The sequence below is a fragment of the Lycorma delicatula genome, chromosome 12 (assembly GCF_047948215.1).
Source record: "Lycorma delicatula isolate Av1 chromosome 12, ASM4794821v1, whole genome shotgun sequence".
NCBI classification, from domain to species: Eukaryota; Metazoa; Arthropoda; class Insecta; order Hemiptera; family Fulgoridae; genus Lycorma; species Lycorma delicatula.
Window position 1 is genome coordinate 76,166,874 of NC_134466.1, and position 20,450 is coordinate 76,187,323.

Genomic DNA, 20,450 nt, shown 5'->3' on the forward strand with positions numbered 1-20,450 from the left:
AGTGATATAATACATAGCTTACATTGATAGCAAGCATTCAGAGCAATACTTGTGTCCCCTGAATTTTCAGTAAACATTTTCGCAATGCTGAAAAATCTACAGCCTCTGGCACAACTGCCTGACTCTGTTGTAATTGCTGCTGGAATGAGCACCTGAAAAAAAATGTACACATTGTATACAACATTTATTTTATTAAATTTTAATTAATTTATATACACATAAAAAAATTAAAAATGACTTTCATTTCTTATTGTTATTGTTATTAACTTTCTTATTTCTTTCATTGTTTTATGATAAATAAAAGAAAAATAACTGTCGCTGAAAATTATTCTTGTTACTTTCCCAACAAACTAATAATTAAATAGAAAAGCCCATTAATACACCCATTCCCCATATAGCTAAGAAAAAATAAATTCAGCATTGTTTCATATGCTGAAATTTTAAAAACCCATCTGTTCACCAAAATGATAAGAGTGGTAGCAACTTGGTCTTTCATCCTAAAGTTCCTGGGTTTAAATCCTAGTCAGGCTTGAAATTTTTCATATACTATCAAATCTTTACCATCATACAACAAACCTGCCTCCAGCAATATAAATGCTTTGTCTTCAGCTGTAGGCTATATGTCAGATGGTAGCACTTCGCTATCAGTGCATATCAAACTGGTATAGAGGTGTTTGTTAGTGATTGTGTAATAAAACAACTTTCACAGAACATTGGTATTACCTAACTAGATCAGTGAAATTTATTTAACTGGGTGTATAATATATAAACTCTTCCACCCTCCAATAGAGAGGAATCTCTCTTTGTATCTTTGTGGGAAGTTATGATGTGGTAGCAGCCTGTTAATTGAGAAAATAAATTTATAAAAATATGTATTTTAAATAAGCAAAGACTAACAGCACAAACTGTCTATTATAATGAAATAAAAAAAATTAAATAAAAACATAAATAATTATAAATATCTATAAAATATTATACCATACTACTAACAACAAAACACTTCATAGAAAAAAAAGAATTCATCGCATGCTTAATATAAATCTGAAGAAGCATACAAAGAGTAGTCCTTATGGATTCATGACACCATTAAACCACTGAATTGCCCATTTTCCCCAATAAAAACTAAGTTTTCAAAACTGCAACTAGTTCTAGACCCACCTGATCAAGTAGCAGTTTTAACAACTTCAATATTTTCATCCTAATTTAAAATACCAACTGAGCGTTCAATCGATTTTTTAAACTGTTTCAGGTCATTTAGAACTGAAGGAAAGGGCTTTGATTATTCCTCAGAACAAAAAAATCAAATATCATGCCTCAGAACAAGAACAAGCATCATGGCTCAAAACAAGGTAACATGTCACATGAAGATGGTGCTTATCCAACTGATCCTAGAGACATCATATCTATTCAAGAAAAGTTTGATCATGAGGTACTTCCTTATTTAAAAGTACATAGTGAGGAGATTTCCAATTGTTATGCCAAACACAAGATTTTTTATTAACAGATAAAAAATAAATAACACTTATAGAAGATAAAAAACTTAATTGAGTAGCAACTGTATAATAAATAAACCTACTGATTACTACCAACTGCAAAAGCAAAATTTCCCATTTGTTACAGAATATTATAAAATTTACTCATGCAAGGGAAACTGACTGCAGTGGGCTAGAAGTTAATAATTATAATTGCAATAAAAAAATTTTTAATTTTATATTTTTTATATTTATGACTGCATATTTTTATACGTTATAATTTTAACGGTTTGAATTTAATGTGTGATTTGGAAGAAAAGGTTTTTTAACTGATGATGAGGGAAAACCTCGAAAGGGCTAATAGAAAAAAATAATAAGCATTATCAAATTCTGTACTCTTGGTGGTAAACGGTTTTTATACTTTTGTCTTTGAGATACTAGTACAGAGGGGACTATGGACGAACACAATAACAAAAGAATTGTTTTTCTAAGTTAATTATAAGTATATACTGTTTGTTTTCACTTCCTTCACTAACTGAATTAATAATAATTTCTATTATTAGTTAGGCACAAAATTGTGACTGCTTAATTTTCCAATCAACTTTTAACAATTTCAGCCACATCTCAGCTGTTTTATCAACAAATTACAGCAAATGAGATATTCATTTTGTTCACAATAAAAGGCTTAATATTTTATTTTTGATAAAAGTAATATTTACAAAGCTATTAATGATAAAAATAATCTCCACTAAGGAAAAGGTAAAATTTTCACTCTATTTACTGAGTGAAAATGCAACGAGAAGAACATTTGTACACATGAACCTTTTTGTTTATTTTGATGTTCTAATCAATCCCGTAAATTTGAACAACACCTCCCAGTATATTCTCACATATAATACCTAACTCTTGCATTGCAGTTACAAGATTCCACTAACAACATTTCCTATTCTTTTGTGTACTTTCCACCTTTTTCTTCTACAATCTTATTCATTACTACCACACCCCCCATTTCGTCTGACCTTCTTACTTTCCCCATCGTTCTCCATAATCATAACTCAAAACCCTCAATCCAGTCCCTTTCCCTTTTCCTAATCATTCATACAAGACACTCTGCACACAGCTAATCTCTTTCTTAATTCTAAGTCCGTACTTTTATTCAGTAATCCCCTCATCGTACTGAAGGCTTCCTTTACCTTCATTATCCTACCTTTTATTTCCATTGCACCCTTCCAGTCCTCTGTCATCATAGTCTCCAAATATCTGTAATTTTTTACTTTTTCTGTTCTTCCTTGGTCCATTTGTTCACCAAATTGTGAAGGCCCTTCACTCATTCTTACCACTACACTTCTTTGTTATTACTTCCATTACTTTACTTTGTTATTTACTTCCATTACTTTAGTTTTTCATACATGTATTTTCATTCCAAACTCTCTCATTCATCTTGTTAACAATCTTTGAAGCAAATATATGCCATCAAATAGAATTATCATAACATCAGTACATCTTGTGTATCTTATTTTTTTTCCTCCTACATTTACTCTTTCTTCTCAGCACTATCTTAACAATTCAACCTAAACCTATCCAGTCGGTCATATTCTCTCTTACTGCTGCTGTTTTCTCACATGTAATACTCTTAACCTTCTGTACTCCATTTTAATTTCCCAGCGGAAAGTATGGTGATCAATTAAAAAATGAGAATCGGGTAGTTTTGGAAATTTATGTTTTAAGGTCCAACTAGTCCATCTAGACAAAAAAACATATGTATATATGAATGTCCCAACGTATGTGTGTCACACTCCTTTTGGATTTACATCTCAGGATTGAACAAACCAATTTTCTTAAAATTTAGGTTAAATAAAAAACATTAATCATTAACTTCTTTCAAAATTCATAAAGGAGTGAGGACTACCCCACCACTTAACCTATTAAAACTAAAACCAATTAAATTAACCCCCCTTAAACCAATTTTGAGTTTCTTCAGAGGCACTTCAGAAAAAACTTTAATTTGGCAAATCTTTTACCTAAACTGCATATATAAAATAATCCACATAATCTTACACATAACTGCGCAAGAATTGTTTTATCTCTTCATATTTATCTCGTCGCTGAAGGACTACCTAGAACAGTTAGCTCACCAATAATTCTTCATTCTTTCACTGTGTCGCTTCCTTCTTTCTTCCAACCACTTTATGTTAGCCCAATGTTTCTTCTCCTTCTGAATCCCTCTGAATTCTAAAATTCTCTCCTAAGCATTCTTCTGTCTTTTAAATCTGTCACGTTTATATTTCCGATCCTTAGATCCTCTTTCACTTGCTTGAATCATTTAACGTTTGTCTTGTCACCATTACAATTGTCAAAAATTCTCTTTGTAAGCTTATTGAATCCATTCTTGTCAGATGTCTGTAGAATGCCAGTCTTCACTTATGTATTGCTTCCGTGATTCAATCCTAACTCTCAGTAAAGTTCCTCATCTCCACATTACGCACATCTGATAAATTAACTTTGTTAAATTCAGGTTTTATTTATAATTTTAAGGAAAAACATATGAAATAAGAAAAGTCAATGTTTAATCAGCAGTGTTCAGCAGGGACTACGTCTTACAACCACAATTTGTGGTTATTGGCTTTAAAGGATTAATCCTAGAAAACATATTATATTTAAGTATAAAATTTATTTATAATTCAAGAGATTATAATACTGGCAAATTAGGTTTTTATTAACAAGTGCATGGTTTATGTAATTTTTTAATTTCCCATAATTGTAGAAGCATAAGTGTACAATGCTTAATGATGCATTGTAACAATAAAATATCTATTCATTTATTAAAATTAATTAAAAATGTCTCCACCGATTGCTTTTTCTACTCTGTAATTCATTTTGTGTACTTAAACAGAGATCTCTGCTACTTCAGAATGGATTTATTTCATCATAATAAATTAAACAAAAACATAATAAATTTTAAAACTGAAAATCTTTTAATAACTGATAATCAAGGATCAAGAAATTGGCATCAAGTTTTATGTAAATAATGAGAAAATGAATCATCGATAAATTAATTATATTAACTCTATAAATTAGTTTTGTTATATAATAAATTTTTATTCCCTTTAAACAGCTAATTTAGCAAATTAGCTGTAATAAAATTCATAATAAAAAAAGCTGGCAAATCACTGCACGACTTTCATCCATTATATTCTGGGTTCAAAACTCAGTTACAGTTGGAATTTTTTTACACTCTACAAAAATTCATTTTTCACCACAAAAAAAGCCAGCAAATTATCTTAAGAATTTCCTGGCTACGCCGGTCAAGCCAAACAATACCTTTCACAGCTTTTTCATTACAAAACCAATTATTGCAATGAAAGTCAGTCCCGTAATGTTTGAGATAGAAAATCTTTGCCAGAAAGATTTTCCAATTCAAACATTAAGGAACTGACTTTTATTTTTATAATAAAATAATTTTATCTTTTTATAAAAAAAAATATTTTCATTATATTTATATATTTATTTTTTAACAAAATATTTATATTAAAAAAAAAATATATAGTAACACGATTAGAAAATCTTTTTGGTAACCAATTTTTTTAATTTTCTTAATAAAATATTATAATGTTAAAAATAAAATTAAAAATGTATACTTATAACAAAAATAAAAATACAAAGAAATAATGTATCATTTTTATTACTTTTCAAATTTTACTTTTTTAAAAATTTTCTGTATTTGTTGTAATATGAAATTAAAACCTTAAAATAAAATACTTTATATGGTTTCTACTAACTCTTAAAAATTTATAATAACATGAAGTCTAAAGGCTAAAACTTTGTTGCTTATTTAAATTCGCAACCATAAATAAATAAAAATTTATAACGATAACATTTTTTTTTTAAATTATTGAGTTTAAAGAATAATTATTAACTTGATCAATGCCCATACATAGAAATACTTGAGCCAAATTTGAAGAAAATCGGTCAATTCTGAAGTATAAGGCTAAAAGCTGTGCAACATAGGTAAATACGTCCATACATACGTATGGACATACGTATGGTAAAAAAAAAACATGTGTTTTTTTCTAGATCAATTAGTTCACTCTAAAACATACAAATTTACAAAAATACACAACATTTAATTTTTGACATGATCACCATACTTTGTTCATCGGAAAAGTACAAAAATACATAAAATTTCTCAACACGGTGAAAATATTGCAAAGAGCTTTTGACAAGTATATTACAGAAGATCAAGCATTTGTTAATGATGCAAAATTCTCCTATGATGATCAAGAATGAGATAAAGAAGAATTTGAAGAGCAAACGCAGCAACAACTTGAAAAAGAAGAAGGTTTAAATCAAGGCAAATTATGAAATAAGGGTATTCCAAGGTTACTTAAAGGCTAATATAGTTTATGCAAAAACAATTTTGGCAGCAGAATAGGAACACTTTACTTAAATCCTAAATTATGAGTTTTTTTGAATATTTTATCTACATAAAATGTTTTACTCAAAACAATTGATAATAATACATTACATACATAACATCATTAAAGGATAAATTATAAATATAAAAACATAAATATGAATTATGAAATCATAAAACATAAAAGTTAATATTAATTATTTAAAATATAAACACATAAAATAATGTTTAAAATACATTAAGATATTAAATATAAAGAAATAATTCACTATTCCGACAGCAGTATTGAAAATTTTTTTGAGCACATATTTACACAGTTAGTTGCTTTTACTAGACAGTAGATACCGTGGTTGGGATTCAATTAACAACACAGGAATGGTTGGCCTGAGTCTATACAAGACTAATATCATTTACATGTCATAGATATCATCCTCATTTTGCTGGGCCATTGGGGAGTTGCTCATTTAAATATTGCTCACTAGCTGAACAAATGCAACGTACACAATTAGGAAAAACGTAATAAACAAAGGAAGCATAATACGACCTCTTTCCCATAAACTGAACAGTTTTATGGTTTGGTTAAGTTGGGATAGATAATATTATTTTTTAAAAATAAAACACCTTTTTTTTGTAAAGATTGCTGCACATTCATAGATATAAACACAAAAATAAGTTAATATTTTTAATTTACTAAATTATAGTCCTACACAATTCATACTTATGGGTGTTAAACAATAACATGAGAGCACATTTTTAATCTTGAAAATTTGAAGAATTTATATAACTGAAATGAGTGTAAAAATCCAACACTCAGAAATACAAATTACTAAATAAAAATAATAGGAATATTTAATTTAAATAAATAATTTTAATAATTCATATGTAAATATATTTTTTATTTTTTAAAGTCAATTCTTTTAAGAATCATATTCCTCTCTATTAATATACAAATTATATTTATTAGATCAACCTAATTAAAGTATAATAAATAAAGTAGGTTGGCACTTACCTTTATTCCATTATACATGCAAAAGCGCTTTTGCAAATTTCTCGCATCATCAGTTGTATTACATTTCTTTTACAAATTACTCACACCAAATTACATAATAAAATTAAAAATTATTTTTTATATATTATATTTAAAAATTAATTACATATATAGAAATATGATGTCAATTGATAAAATTAAATTAAAAGTTAAAATAAAAATAACTAAAAAATAAATATGCATGTGGTCTAGCTAGCCAATGTTACGTAACTCACAATTTTTAACTTTTAATTTTAATTAAAAAATATTTAATTTTTAAATATAGTATTTAAAAAATAATTTTTAATTTTAAGTTTAATATGTAACTTGATGTGAATAATTTGTAAAAAAAATGTAATACAACTTATGATGCAAGAAATTCACAAAAGTGCTTTTGCATGTATAATGGAATAAGGTTAAGTGTAATCCTACTTTATTATTCTGTATACACACACACACAAACACAAGTAATCAGAGATTTGTAAAAGATTCCTTCTGACAAAATGAAGATCAGCCTAACATATATTACAAATTCAAATAAAGTACTACTTCAAAAATGTGAAAAATGTTTGACATTTTTATTACACCTAACCTAAACCCAAATTCTATGTACCAGTTTGCAATGCTCTGTAAGGTACAAATTCAACCAAAAAATGATATACCATTAAGTAACAATACTATCAGAACAAATCAGTAGCTGTAAATATGACACAGATTATTGTTAACAAGTATCTATTTGTCTTCAGCCGATATTTCACAAAACATGTTTGGTAAAAATGAAGATTTTATAAATCGGTGACCAATATTTCAAAAAGTATTCTAAATAATGATAATTTTAAATTGTACAGGGTTTAATTTATCACCTGTAAAGTAATCAAATGTAAACAAGACTAAAATGACCAAAAACTATTTTCAATACAGATTCTTGGATCAAGATTTAAAAAAAAAAATAATCAAAAATTGTTGTATGCTGTAAGTGTTGATTTTATTAATTTCAACCAAATACAGCATGAAAATATTAGATAATTTTTAACATCAATTTTCTGCCGTAACTCAGCTATTTGTTAACCGATTTAAAAAAATAAAATATCATTTTTTTCAAAATAAAGGGCTTAATATTTTAGCAAATAAAATAAATTTTGATAAAACTAATATTTACGAAGACGTATAGAATTGAGAAATAAACATGACCGCCATTTTTTAATTTGCATAGGTATTTAATTCCTGATTTTTTGCAGATTTTAGAACTTTATTACCTAGACGATTACCAAATATTAATGCGATTCCTCTATCCAAACTTGAGATATGCATTTTTATATAAAAATAATAAAATGGCGGATAGGAGGAGAAGAATAAAGAAGAATCACCATTTTTCCTAAGGATATTTTTTGTTTAGTTTTACAAGTAGAATCTGAAAAAGTATAACCAGCACACCATTTTAGAAACACCCTGTATACACATATGTAATTTAAAATTTGTTAATAAATAAATCATATTTTTCATTTCTTTAAAAGTATCTACAATAAGTAAAACAAAAAAGTAAAATTATTTCTTTCAAATCATGACTGATAATAAAATTTACTATGCATTTATGTAAATGTCAGTATAATTTTATGTATCGACATGTTTTAAAAGAGCTTTAACTGATAACACCATATGTCTTATGTTTATTTATTAATGACAACATGTAACCTGTGAATTCATAATAACAATTAAAAAGATACCCTACCTCAAAATAAAGCTTATAAATATTTAAATAATTAATGAATTCGTTATACAGATATGTTTGTTACTCTTTGAAAAATAATGCGCAACAGAGTGAAATAAGTTTACACAAAAAATAAAGTTTATGTATAAACTGAATGTATATAGTAATTTTTATAGATATAAATTATGATTAATTAAATATTGTTTTATAAAATTAGAAAATAGATTTAAAGCATTTTATTTTAGGATTGGAGTATTACAATAACTTTGTAACATTATTTTTATCTACTTTTTAACATATAATCATTACAGACTTCATGTTTGGTGAGCTCATGAGTGAGTTTATAGAAGTCTTTCTCCTGCTCATTTAACTCTTACGGATTTGGGTGACCATAAACTGTGGTCATAAATATAGTTCTCACCCGTGAAGCCCAAAAGGATTCCCTTCATTCATTTTTATTTCCTGTTTTTATATGACGATTATAAATATCCATTTTTTCATACATATATCAAATATAGAATTGGTGATAACATTTGTAGATTTCAAGAAAGCTTATGATTGCACCCACAGAGAACCCCTACTAAAAATTCTATGACACCTCAGATTACATACCAAATTAATTAACATGATAAAACTGGCCCTCACAAACATTAAGTCGACAGTAAAATTCAAAGGCTAGCTCTTGGAACCATTTGAGATCAAAACAGAACTGTGCCAAGGTGATGGGCTCTCACCACTATTATTCAACTGCAATCTAGAAATGGTAATGAGGGAATGGCTCAAAAAATGACCCAAAAGTAAAAATAGGCCAAAAAATCAAAACAAACTATTTTGGTTTTACTGAAAACTTGGCACTACTAACAAACATCAAAGAAGCTAAATCACAGATATTAGAACCACAAAACAAAGCATATCAAATTGGCCTCAAAATATCACTTGAAAATACAGAAATTATGCCCTAAAAACCAGCACAATTAAAGAAGTAAACATAAGTGCTAATAAAATAAAAATAGTAATCCAATTTAAATACCTTAGAGAAATAATAATAACATCCTAAATGAAAAAAACCTCAATATAAATAAGAAACAAACTAGCTAAAGCTCGAAAATTAACCTGGTACACTTACAATAAAAAATGCATATAAATAAACTTGAAAATAAGACACAGCACAGTTTTAAAACCAGAAGTCACTTATGCAGCAGAAACACTCTTCCACCTGAACGAACAATCAAAGACAGACAGATTCCAAAAAATCAAAACAGAAATTGTTAGAACCTGCATGAATAAAAAAAACCAGAAAGATGAGCAGTAGTGGACTGTAACCAACAATGTTGTGTACAGAGTTAGAACTTATCACTGATACAAAGCGTAAGAGAAAACTACGATTCTTTGGAGATATCATGAGGATGCAAGATTCAAGACTTGAAACAGCTAGTACAGTACAATCTCAATTAGAAAAACACCATAACAGGATACAAATTGATCAGAGAAATAAGAGAGGATCTGAAGGAAATTGGCCTTACACCTTTAGGCAACACAGGTAAGATAAAATAAAACTAGAATCAAGGACAAAAAAGACTCGCTTCACTCATATTAAAAAACTCATAACAGGAACATTTTCAACACTAGTATTCTGCAAAAAAAAAACATATGAAAAAGTACTGGGAGGACAACAAGGCCCAAACAATCCCATCGAATTGACTTTGATAATGGACTGGCTAAAGTGATCCTACACGGTTATAAAAAATAATAATAATAATAATAATAACATATCAAATACATACTTACATACTTTCAAATAAATAATGCAAGAGAAATAAATTAAAAAAACCAATCAGACTTATTTAGATGTAGAGAAAAACCAATGTGTCTATGCATTCAGTGCACATAACAACAAGACTTCTATCTTTTCCTTACTTTTTATCTCTGGAATTTTTCCTTAGACAATTATAAATAACAAATCTTTGAAAATATAAATTAAATATTCTTTTTAAATACATACACATTATAAATTTTCAACAGCTAAAAAAATTCTGAAAAGTAACAAAATATTCACTGGTTTAGCTAATATAAGATACTAAACTTAGAATAAAAAAAATAAAATAATATAACATATTTTTTCCTCTTGTAATTAGCAAAAAATTAGAACATGCAAGAAAAATGTTTCTGAAATTGCCTTATATAATTGAATAGCATTCTTAATTTTTATGTTGGCAGCACTTATAACACCATGATGCATCAATATTTGGAGTTTTACTTAAACAATACTAAACCTGTTTATTACGTATTGTGTATGTTACACTGAAAAATGTCAACAACTAAATAGCAAATCTTGCACATTTTTTTTTTGCTTGATATTACCACATAAGCTTGAAGTTTGTGCATGGAATTTGGAAATGGAATTTTGTAGCATATGAAAAATGGCATGCCTGACAGGATTTGAACCCAGGACCTGCAGATGAAAGACTGAGATGCTACCACTCCTCCATGGAGATCGGCGTTTTACAAATTATAGTCAGATATTAACACTGCTTGAACAAGCATATGAAAAGAAAACAGCAATTTATAAGAGTAAGCACTTTAGTGATGGTAGTATTAGTGTTGGATTGAAGATGACATTCATAATAGGCACCCATCTATCTTAATAAATGAAGAAGATATCAAGCATGTTGAAAATATAGTTTGTAGTGATAGAAGAAAAACTACCAAGAAAATAGCATCAATATTTGATATCGGTCGGAAGTTGTCACAATGTTTTTCTATAATTAAATGAATGTGCATTATGTTTGTCAAGACTTGTTTCAAAACAGTTGTTTGCAGATCAAAAAGAAACTTGCACAACACTGGCAAAAACACTAATCACTATGGCTGATTACGATCATAACATGCAAGATGAGACATTTATTTTTTTTACTATCCAAACAAAATGGCAAGTCATCAAGAGTGGAAATCAACATCATCTCTGCAATCACAAAAACTTAATTTGAATAGAAGCAAAGGAAAGATTATATTAGAAGGTTTTTTATTCATAAAATATTCTTCACTATAAATTTTTATTCCTGATGGACAGACAATAAAACAAGGAAATGTTAATCAGTATCTTTTGCTGTTTATGGCTGCAGTAAGAAGGAAACGTTCTAAAAAAATGGAAAGCAAAAAACTGATTTTTTTTACGATAATGCACCTGCTTGTAAAAGTGTAACTGGCCTCACACAACATAACAACTTTGACCATAGTCTTTTCCATCTTGACACCATCGGATTTTTACTTGATTCCTTGACTGAAAAATTCTTTCAAATGGGAAAAGATACAAGAATGCAACGAAACAGCTGAGATATTATCTCAAAATAGGTTTCAAATATGTTTCCAACATTTTCAAAGACATTTAAAATGTGTAGCTACAGAAGGAAACTATTTTGAAGGAAATGTACTCTAAAACTTTTTCATGCAATTAGTTTTTGAAAAATAAACTAATCCTGTTAATCTTTTGAACCGATCTTGTACATTTATTAATTATGTAATACTGCTTTGAAAGAAATTTATTTTTTTCTATGTATAACAGTTAAAAAAAATAATAACTTACATTATATTAATAATTTCATTAGATCCCTAAGAATAAGTTTAATAACTGAATTATTTAAAAATCTAATTTTGTTTTTTTAGATTCATACCTAACATAAATATTGATAAATGCTTGGAATCTGTTAATATTTTACTTTACTTTACTTCCATAGTATTTTCTTAATTTTAGTTTAATTTTTATGATAAATAAGAATAACAATCCTGAACATACCAAATTAAACTAGCAAATAATTAAATAAACACCTGTTATAATTTTCAAAACTAACAAAATAAAATTTCCAAATATGCTCTTATTAAATTTTTTTATAATGTATAAATAAACAGTTGTTTCTCAATTATTAATAAATTACCATGAAATACATATCATTATTTTTTTTTTTTGACTTCAGTCATTTGACTGGTTTGATGCAGCACTCCAAGATTCCCTATCTAGTGCTAGTCGTTTCATTTCATTATACCCTCTACATCCTACATCCCTAACAATTTGTTTTACATATTCCAAACGTGGCCTGCCTACACAATTTTTTCCTTCTACCTGTCCTTCCAATATTAACGCGACTATTCCAGGATGCCTTAGTATGTGGCCTATAAGTCTGTCTCTTCTTTTAACTATATTTTTCCAAATGCTTCTTTCTTCATCTATTTGCCGCAACACCTCTTTTGTCGCTTTATCCACCCATCTGATTTTTAACATTCTCCTGTAGCACCGCATTTCAAAAGCGTCTAATCTTTTCTTCTCAGATACTCCAATTGTTCAAGTTTCACTTCCATATAAAGCGACACTCCAAACATACACTTTCAAAAATCTTTTCCTGACATTTAAATTAATTTTTGATGTAAACAAATTATATTTCTTACTGAAGGCTCGTTTAGCTTGTGCTATTCGGCATTTTATATCACTCCTGCTTCGTCCATCTTTAGTAATTCTACTTCCCAAATAACAAAATTCTTCTACCTCCATAATCTTTTCTCCTCCTATTTTCACATTCAGCGGTCCATCTTTGTTATTTCTACTACATTTCATTACTTTTGTTTTGTTCTTGTTTATTTTCATGCGATAGTTCTTGCGTAGGACTTCATCTATGCCGTTCATTATTTCTTTTAAATCCTTTTTACTCTAGGCTAGAATTACTATATCGGCAAATCATAGCAGCTTTATCTTTTCACCTTGTACTGTTACTCCGAATCTAAATTGTTCTTTAACATCATTAACTGCTAGTTCCATGTAAAGATTAAAAAGTAACGGAGATAGGGAACATCCTTGTCGGACTCCCTTTCTTATTACGGCTTCTTTCTTATGTTCTTCAATTGTTACTGTTGCTGTTTGGTTCCTGTACATGTTAGCAATTGTTCTTCTATCTCTGTATTTGAACCCTAATTTTTTTTAAATGCTGAACATTTTATTCCAGTCTACGTTATCGAATGCCTTTTCTAGGTCTATAAACGCCAAGTATGTTGGTTTGTTTTTCTTTAATCTTCCTTCTACTATTAATCTGAGGCCTAAAATTGCTTCCCTTGTCCCTATACTTTTCCTGAAACCAAATTGGTCTTCTCCTAACACTTCCTCCACTCTCCTCTCAATTCTTCTGTAGAGAATTCTAGTTAAGATTTTTGATGCATGACTAGTTAAACTAATTGTTCTGTATTCTTCACATTTATCTGCCCCTGCTTTCTTTGGTATCATGACTATAACACTTTTTTTGAAGTCTGACGGAAATTCCCCTTTTTCATAGATATTACACACCAGTTTGTATAATCTATCAATCGCTTCCTCACCTGCACTGCGCAGTAATTCTACAGGTATTCCGTCTATTCCAGGAGCCTTTCTGCCATTTAAATCTTTTAGTGCTCTCTTAAATTCAGATCTCAGTATTGTTTCTCCCATTTCATCCTCTTCTTCATCTATATAACACCATTTTCTGATTCATTTCCTCCGTATAACTCTTCAATATATTCCACCCATCTATTGACTTTACCTTCGTATTATATATTGGTGTACCATCTTTGTTTAACACATTATTAGATTTTAATTTACGTACCCCAAAATTTTCCTTAACTTTCCTGTATGCGCCGTCTATTTTACCAATGTTCATTTCTCTTTCCACTTCTGAACACTTTTCTTTAATCCACTCTTCTTTCGCCAGTTTGCACTTCCTGTTTATAGCATTTCTTAATTGCCGATAGTTTCTTTTACTTTCTTCATCACTAGCATTCTTATATTTTCTACGTTCATCCATCAGCTGCAATATATCGTCTGAAACCCAAGGTTTTCTACCAGTTCTCTTTATTCCGCCTAAGTTTGCTTCTGCTGATTTAAGAATCTCCTTTTTAACATTCTCCCATTCTTCTTCTACATTTTCTACCTTATCTTTTTTTACTCAGACCTCTTGCGATGTCCTCCTCAAAAATCTTCTTTACCTCCTCTTCCTCAAGCTTCTCTAAATTCCACCGATTCACCTGACACCTTTTCTTCAGGTTTTTAAACCCCAATCTACATTTCATTATCACCAAATTATGGTCGCTATCAATGTCTGCTCCAGGGTAAGTTTTGCAGTCAACGAGTTGATTTCTAAATCTTTGCTTAACCATGATATAATCTATCTGATACCTTGCAGTATCGCCTGGCTTTTTCCAAGTGTATATTCTTCTATTATGATTTTTAAATTGGGTGTTGGCAATTACTAAATTATACTTCGTGCAAAACTCTATAAGTCGGTCGCCTCTTTCATTCCTTTTGCCCAGCCCGTATTCACCCACTATATTTCCTTCCTTGCCTTTTCCAGTGCTTGCATTCCAATCTCCAACTATTATTAAATTTTCATCTCCTTATACGTGTTTAATTGCTTCATCAATCTCTTCGTATACACACTCTACCTCATCATCATCATGGGCGCTTGTAGGCATATAGACGTTAACAATCGTTGTCGGTTTAGGTTTTGATTTTATCCTTATTACAATGATTCTATCGCTATGCGTTTTGAAATACTCTACTCTCTTCCCTATCTTCTTGTTCATTACGAAACCTACTCCTGCCTGCCCATTATTTGAAGCTGCTCTAAAATCACCTGACCAAACGTCACCTTCCTCTTCCCACCGAACCTCACTAATTCCTACTACATCCACATTTATCTTATCCATTTCCCTTTTTAAATTTTCTAGCCTACCAACCTTTTTTAAGCTTCTAGCATTCCACGCTCCGACTCGTAGAATGTTATTTTTTAATTTTCTGGTGACCCCTTCCTTAGTAGTCCCCACCCGGAGATCCGAACGGGGGACTAGTTTACCTCCAGAATATTTTACCAAGGAAGGCGCCTCCATCATTGTTATATGAAAATGTAGAGAGCCACATTTTCTTGGAAAAAAACAGCTGTAGTTTTCCATTGCTTTCAGCTGCGCAGTACTCAGAGGACTGAGTGATGTTGATATGGCCGTTTTAAGTCATTGTAACTCAAGCCCCTAACAACTACTGAAAGAGCTGCTGCCCTCTTTCAGGAATCATTCCTTAGTCTGGCTCTCAACAGATACCTCTCCGATATGGTTGCACCTTCAGTCCAGCTACTCTGTATCCCTGAGCACTCATGCCCCCTCACCAACGGCAAGGTCTCATGATTCATAGAGGAGGGCATAGAGGATCATTATTTTATGAAGACAAAAAACTCAAGCGAAAGTTAACATTTTGGAAATTAATAGTTTTATACAGACATAAAAAAATTAAAATTGTGGTGACATTTTTTTGTAAAATTTTACCATATACATGTTAATTCTTTTTAAAATTTACAAATAACATGATTATAAATGGTAAGAATAAAGAAATTTTCAAACAGTAAACTAGGTCTAATAAGATACTATGAGCTGGTTCAAACTGTTTAGAATGCATGAATTAAAATGAAAAACCACATCACTACACCTTGAACATCAATATCAATATATTGTATGTTTTTCAATGTACAAAATTTTCAGTTAAATGTGTTTTTTCTTGGTGCTGGACTTGCTTTGAATATGAACACAGCCCCAAAAAAAAAAACTGGGGAATTCATTCCTGTACTTCTTCCACTACCTATAAATAGTTGTCACCAACATCTTCAAGCTGAGTGTCATGCCATTCATTCTGTAACACAGATGTGGGGATAAACTTGTTGAATTCTCTCAGGCATGTTTCCCATTGCTGCAAGAACCAGTAACCAGTACATTCAAACACCTTATGTTCTGAGGTTCCTCCCTTCCACAATAATCATACTAAGCAGAGGGTCAAACAAATCAAGCTTCACTGTTGGTCTTCAATTTTTTTATTTTTTCCAAATTTTATTATGGCAATATATATTTTTAGGTTTTATTAATAATATAACCCTTTATATTCTAATTCAGTGTTAACTACTTTTTAGGTAATTTTTGTTTTTCTATATCTTCGACTTTACTTACTTTCACTTTTTTCCCCTTTTATATCTTTAAAGTAGCTATATAAGTACAATTATTGTTAATAATAAACATTATTATTAATTATTTTTAATTCAATTAATGAAGGAAGTAAAACACAAAAAACTGTCAGACTACATAATTTTTGTAATATAATTTCATTGATATTTCAGCTGTTTATCAGCCGAAAAAAATCAGATGTAATTTTATTCACAATAAAGGGTATAACATTTTAATCAATAAAAATATAATTTGATAAAACCAATATTTACAGAGCTATTAATGACTAAAATATCTTAATGGTTTGAGAATTTTCAAATATTTATTTTGTAGATGTTATTTGTATACATGTATACTAAATTTCATTAAAATATCTGAATTCATTCTCAAGACATAAATTTTTATTGAATAAACCAAACAATAGCTGATAGAAGGAAAATGAAAGAAACATATATACACACCATGTTTCCCATGAAGAGGTACATGGTTTTGATTTAGTATCACTTACCCATTTCCACCAATTCTGTTGTAAGTTTACAGACCTTTTAATGAAAATTCTAAAACTTTTCTGTGAAAATTTCAACCTTCTAGAAAATATAGAAACAAAATGGCAGCTTTCAAATAAAAACATCAATTTCAGATAAACCACATTTTTTATTTATTACAAAATAGCTGGTAAAAACAATTAAAAACAGATTATAATTAGAACTAGAATAATTAAAAGATAATTAATTAGTATGACTAATGGTTAACTTGTTTTATTCAATTTTAATCATTTTTACCAATTTTTTTATATTGAATAAAAATTGTGGTTTATCTGAAAATTGTAATTCTTTTTATCTGAAAGCCCCATTTTGTTTCTATAAATCCTAAAAGGTTAAAATTTTCAAAGAACATTTTTAGAACCTCCATTAAAAGGTCTGTCTATAAAGTTTCAATATAACCGGTAGGGGAATGGGCGAGTAATACTAAAACAGTGTATTAAAAACAGTTAATTTAAAAGTAGCATTTTGCAGTCTTCAACTGCACCATTAACTCTACACATTAAAAATTATTACACAAATAACATCAAAGATAAAACTAGTTTTTCCCAATATCATTTATTAATAAATAATTATTATTGAGCTAGCTGACAACAGAAATACAATAGTTGCCTTTATTTAAATTAAAAGAAGCAACAATATTTATCTGTAATTTTATAAATGACCCTTGAACTGAGACTCTAGTCTCAGTTCATTTATTTAATACCCCAAAAACCCCCAATTCCTCCTGATGAAGAAAGTTATTTATCGATTTTTTCAATAGGACTTGAAAATTTACATATCAATAATAATTCCTTATATTATTTTCTTTAAAATATTAATTAAAAAAATATTCTTAGAATACAATATTTATTTTCTGTCAATGATTTCTCATTAATTTTGTGTTAAGAAGATATACATAAATCACATGCTTATTACAAAACACTTACCTGACTCCATTGCACAATACAAAACCAAAGACCTAGCATTGTTTTATTTCATATTAATTCTTTTTTGTGAAAAACTGTAACAACTCAAATGTTACTTCAAAAAATTGACTAGGGAGTATTTTAAGCACCCAAAATGAACTGAAGCCTAATCTGGCCAAACATTACATTCTTTTTTCCTCTAAACTAAATGGCTCTTATTAGAATTTGAACTATATAATCTTAAGATTATCTAAAAAAGTTTTCAAAAATAAGAATAATGGAGTCATTTTGTGATTTGACACTCACTAAAATGAATCATGTAGACCAATATTTAGAAGATTAAACATGTTAACTTATCAACATGTTTTTTTATGAATGTGCAATATTTGCGAAAAAAAATAGTCATTTACTCTTAAAAAATAAAAATTCCATCTCTCAAACCAAACAACATAACTGTTTTTGTTTAACTTAACAGAATACTTCTTCACCAAATGAGAAAGGAATTTATTAAGCTTTAATAAGTTACCAAACCATAAATAATCTTCCCATAATTTATTTAAAATACAGTTAAAAATATTTTTTACAGAAACAATATTAATTTGATTTTTTTTAAATATTTTAAAATTAGTTTTAATAAAGCCTTGAATTCTCTGCTCCTCTATTCAATATGTGTGTAACATATACTCCAATAACTTTCATTATTGCCTTCTGAACTGTAATTTATTTTGCAGTTATTTTTTGTGTTTAACATCATCACATATTATTTTATTTAATTTGTTTATGTTTTTTAAAATAAAATGGTTTTTAATCTATCTATTTTTTATTTTATAATTAATTGCATATATTTTGATGCTGTTCTGATCATGTTTTTATCAGAGTTCAGCCACTCAGATAACGCTGGGGTAGTTATTGTTTTTTTATTGATTGAATATATACATACTCATTCCTGACAAGAATTATTTAATATATCATTATTATTAGAAGCATAAAATAAATGAAGTAATAGAAAAACTAGCAGCACAATGTAGTAAGCATCTAGACAAATTGTAGTCACAAAAATAAAAGAAGTTTTGTTATATAAAAATAATAAACAGTTTTTATATTATTATTACTAAATTTAAGTTCATTGTTAAATATTCTTATTATTCTAGACTGTTGTTTTACATTCATTTTTTTGGCAGTTTGGTACAAATTCTCATCAGAACATACATTTCAACAATAGTAAATCGAATAAGGGTAGACAGCATCAATTTTCTTTGTTAACAATTCAGTAGGCATTTTTCAGCTATTTTTTTCTGTATCCTAAATTCTGTTGTTTAGTTAATATGTAATGATTATTTGTATTTGTTATAATTTATCAATAATTTTATGATCTCATAACATCACCTAAAAATATAATTAACTATATATTGATCTCATATACAATATATGAGATCAGGATGATGAACTGGCAAACATTGCTAATGATTAACATAATGTTTAATTTTCTAAACAAACTTGGAAATTATTTAGGTTTAAAATAAAATGAATCCTAAAAAACACTAATTTTGCTCCTAAGAATCAATCAACATTAAAAAGTTACAGAATGATAGCAATACTGACAAAATAAGTTTTCCTGTAATCCATTATTTCAGTGAATTATGAAATGTAGACATTTCAGTGGTATTTTATATACCTTCAATTTTTTTTGTCTTCAGTCATTTGACTGGATTGATGCAGCTCTCTAAGATTCCTTATCTGGTGCTAGTTGTTTCATTTCGGTATACCCCCTACATCCTACATCCCTAAAAATTTGTTTTACATACAGCAAACGTTGCCTGCCTACACAATTTTTTCCTTCTACCTGTCCCTCCAATATTAAAGCGACAATTCCAGGATGGCTTAATATGTGGCCTATAAGTCAGTCTTCTCTTTTAGCTATATTTTTCCAAATGCTTCTTTCTTCATCTATTTGCCGCAACACCTCTTCATTTGTCACTTTATCCACCCATCTGATTTTTAACATTCTCCTGTAGCACCGCATTTCAAAAGCGTCTAATCTTTTCTTCTCAGACACTCCGATCGTTCAAGTTTCACTTCCACCATATAAAGCAACACTCCAAACATATACTTTCAAAAATCTTTTCCTGACATTAATATACTTTCAATTAATATAATTTAAAATTTTTATTTTGCTTATCAAGTATGGAATACCTAATATGAAACAAATACTATTCTGTAATAAATTGTCTATAAATAATATATTATTCAATCTTATATATTGGTTTTAGTAAAAAAAATAAAATAAAAATGTCTGAAATTTCATAAAAAAATGCAGCCATTTTTACAAAGTTGATCTTTCTAACAGGGTAATGTATTTATACATATACGTAACTGTTTTTAAC

At 28.7% G+C, this 20,450-nt stretch overlaps 1 protein-coding gene across 1 annotated transcript in view; it reads right to left on the reverse strand.

Annotated features, from left to right (window-relative positions):
• Positions 1-20,450, reverse strand: part of LOC142332819 (uncharacterized) — a 42,372-nt gene that overhangs the window by 21,059 nt on the left and 863 nt on the right. Inside the window, exon 2 of the mRNA XM_075379433.1 lies at positions 23-152. Coding sequence (XP_075235548.1) covers positions 23-152 — 130 coding nt within the window. The remainder of the gene's footprint in view (positions 1-22; positions 153-20,450) is intronic.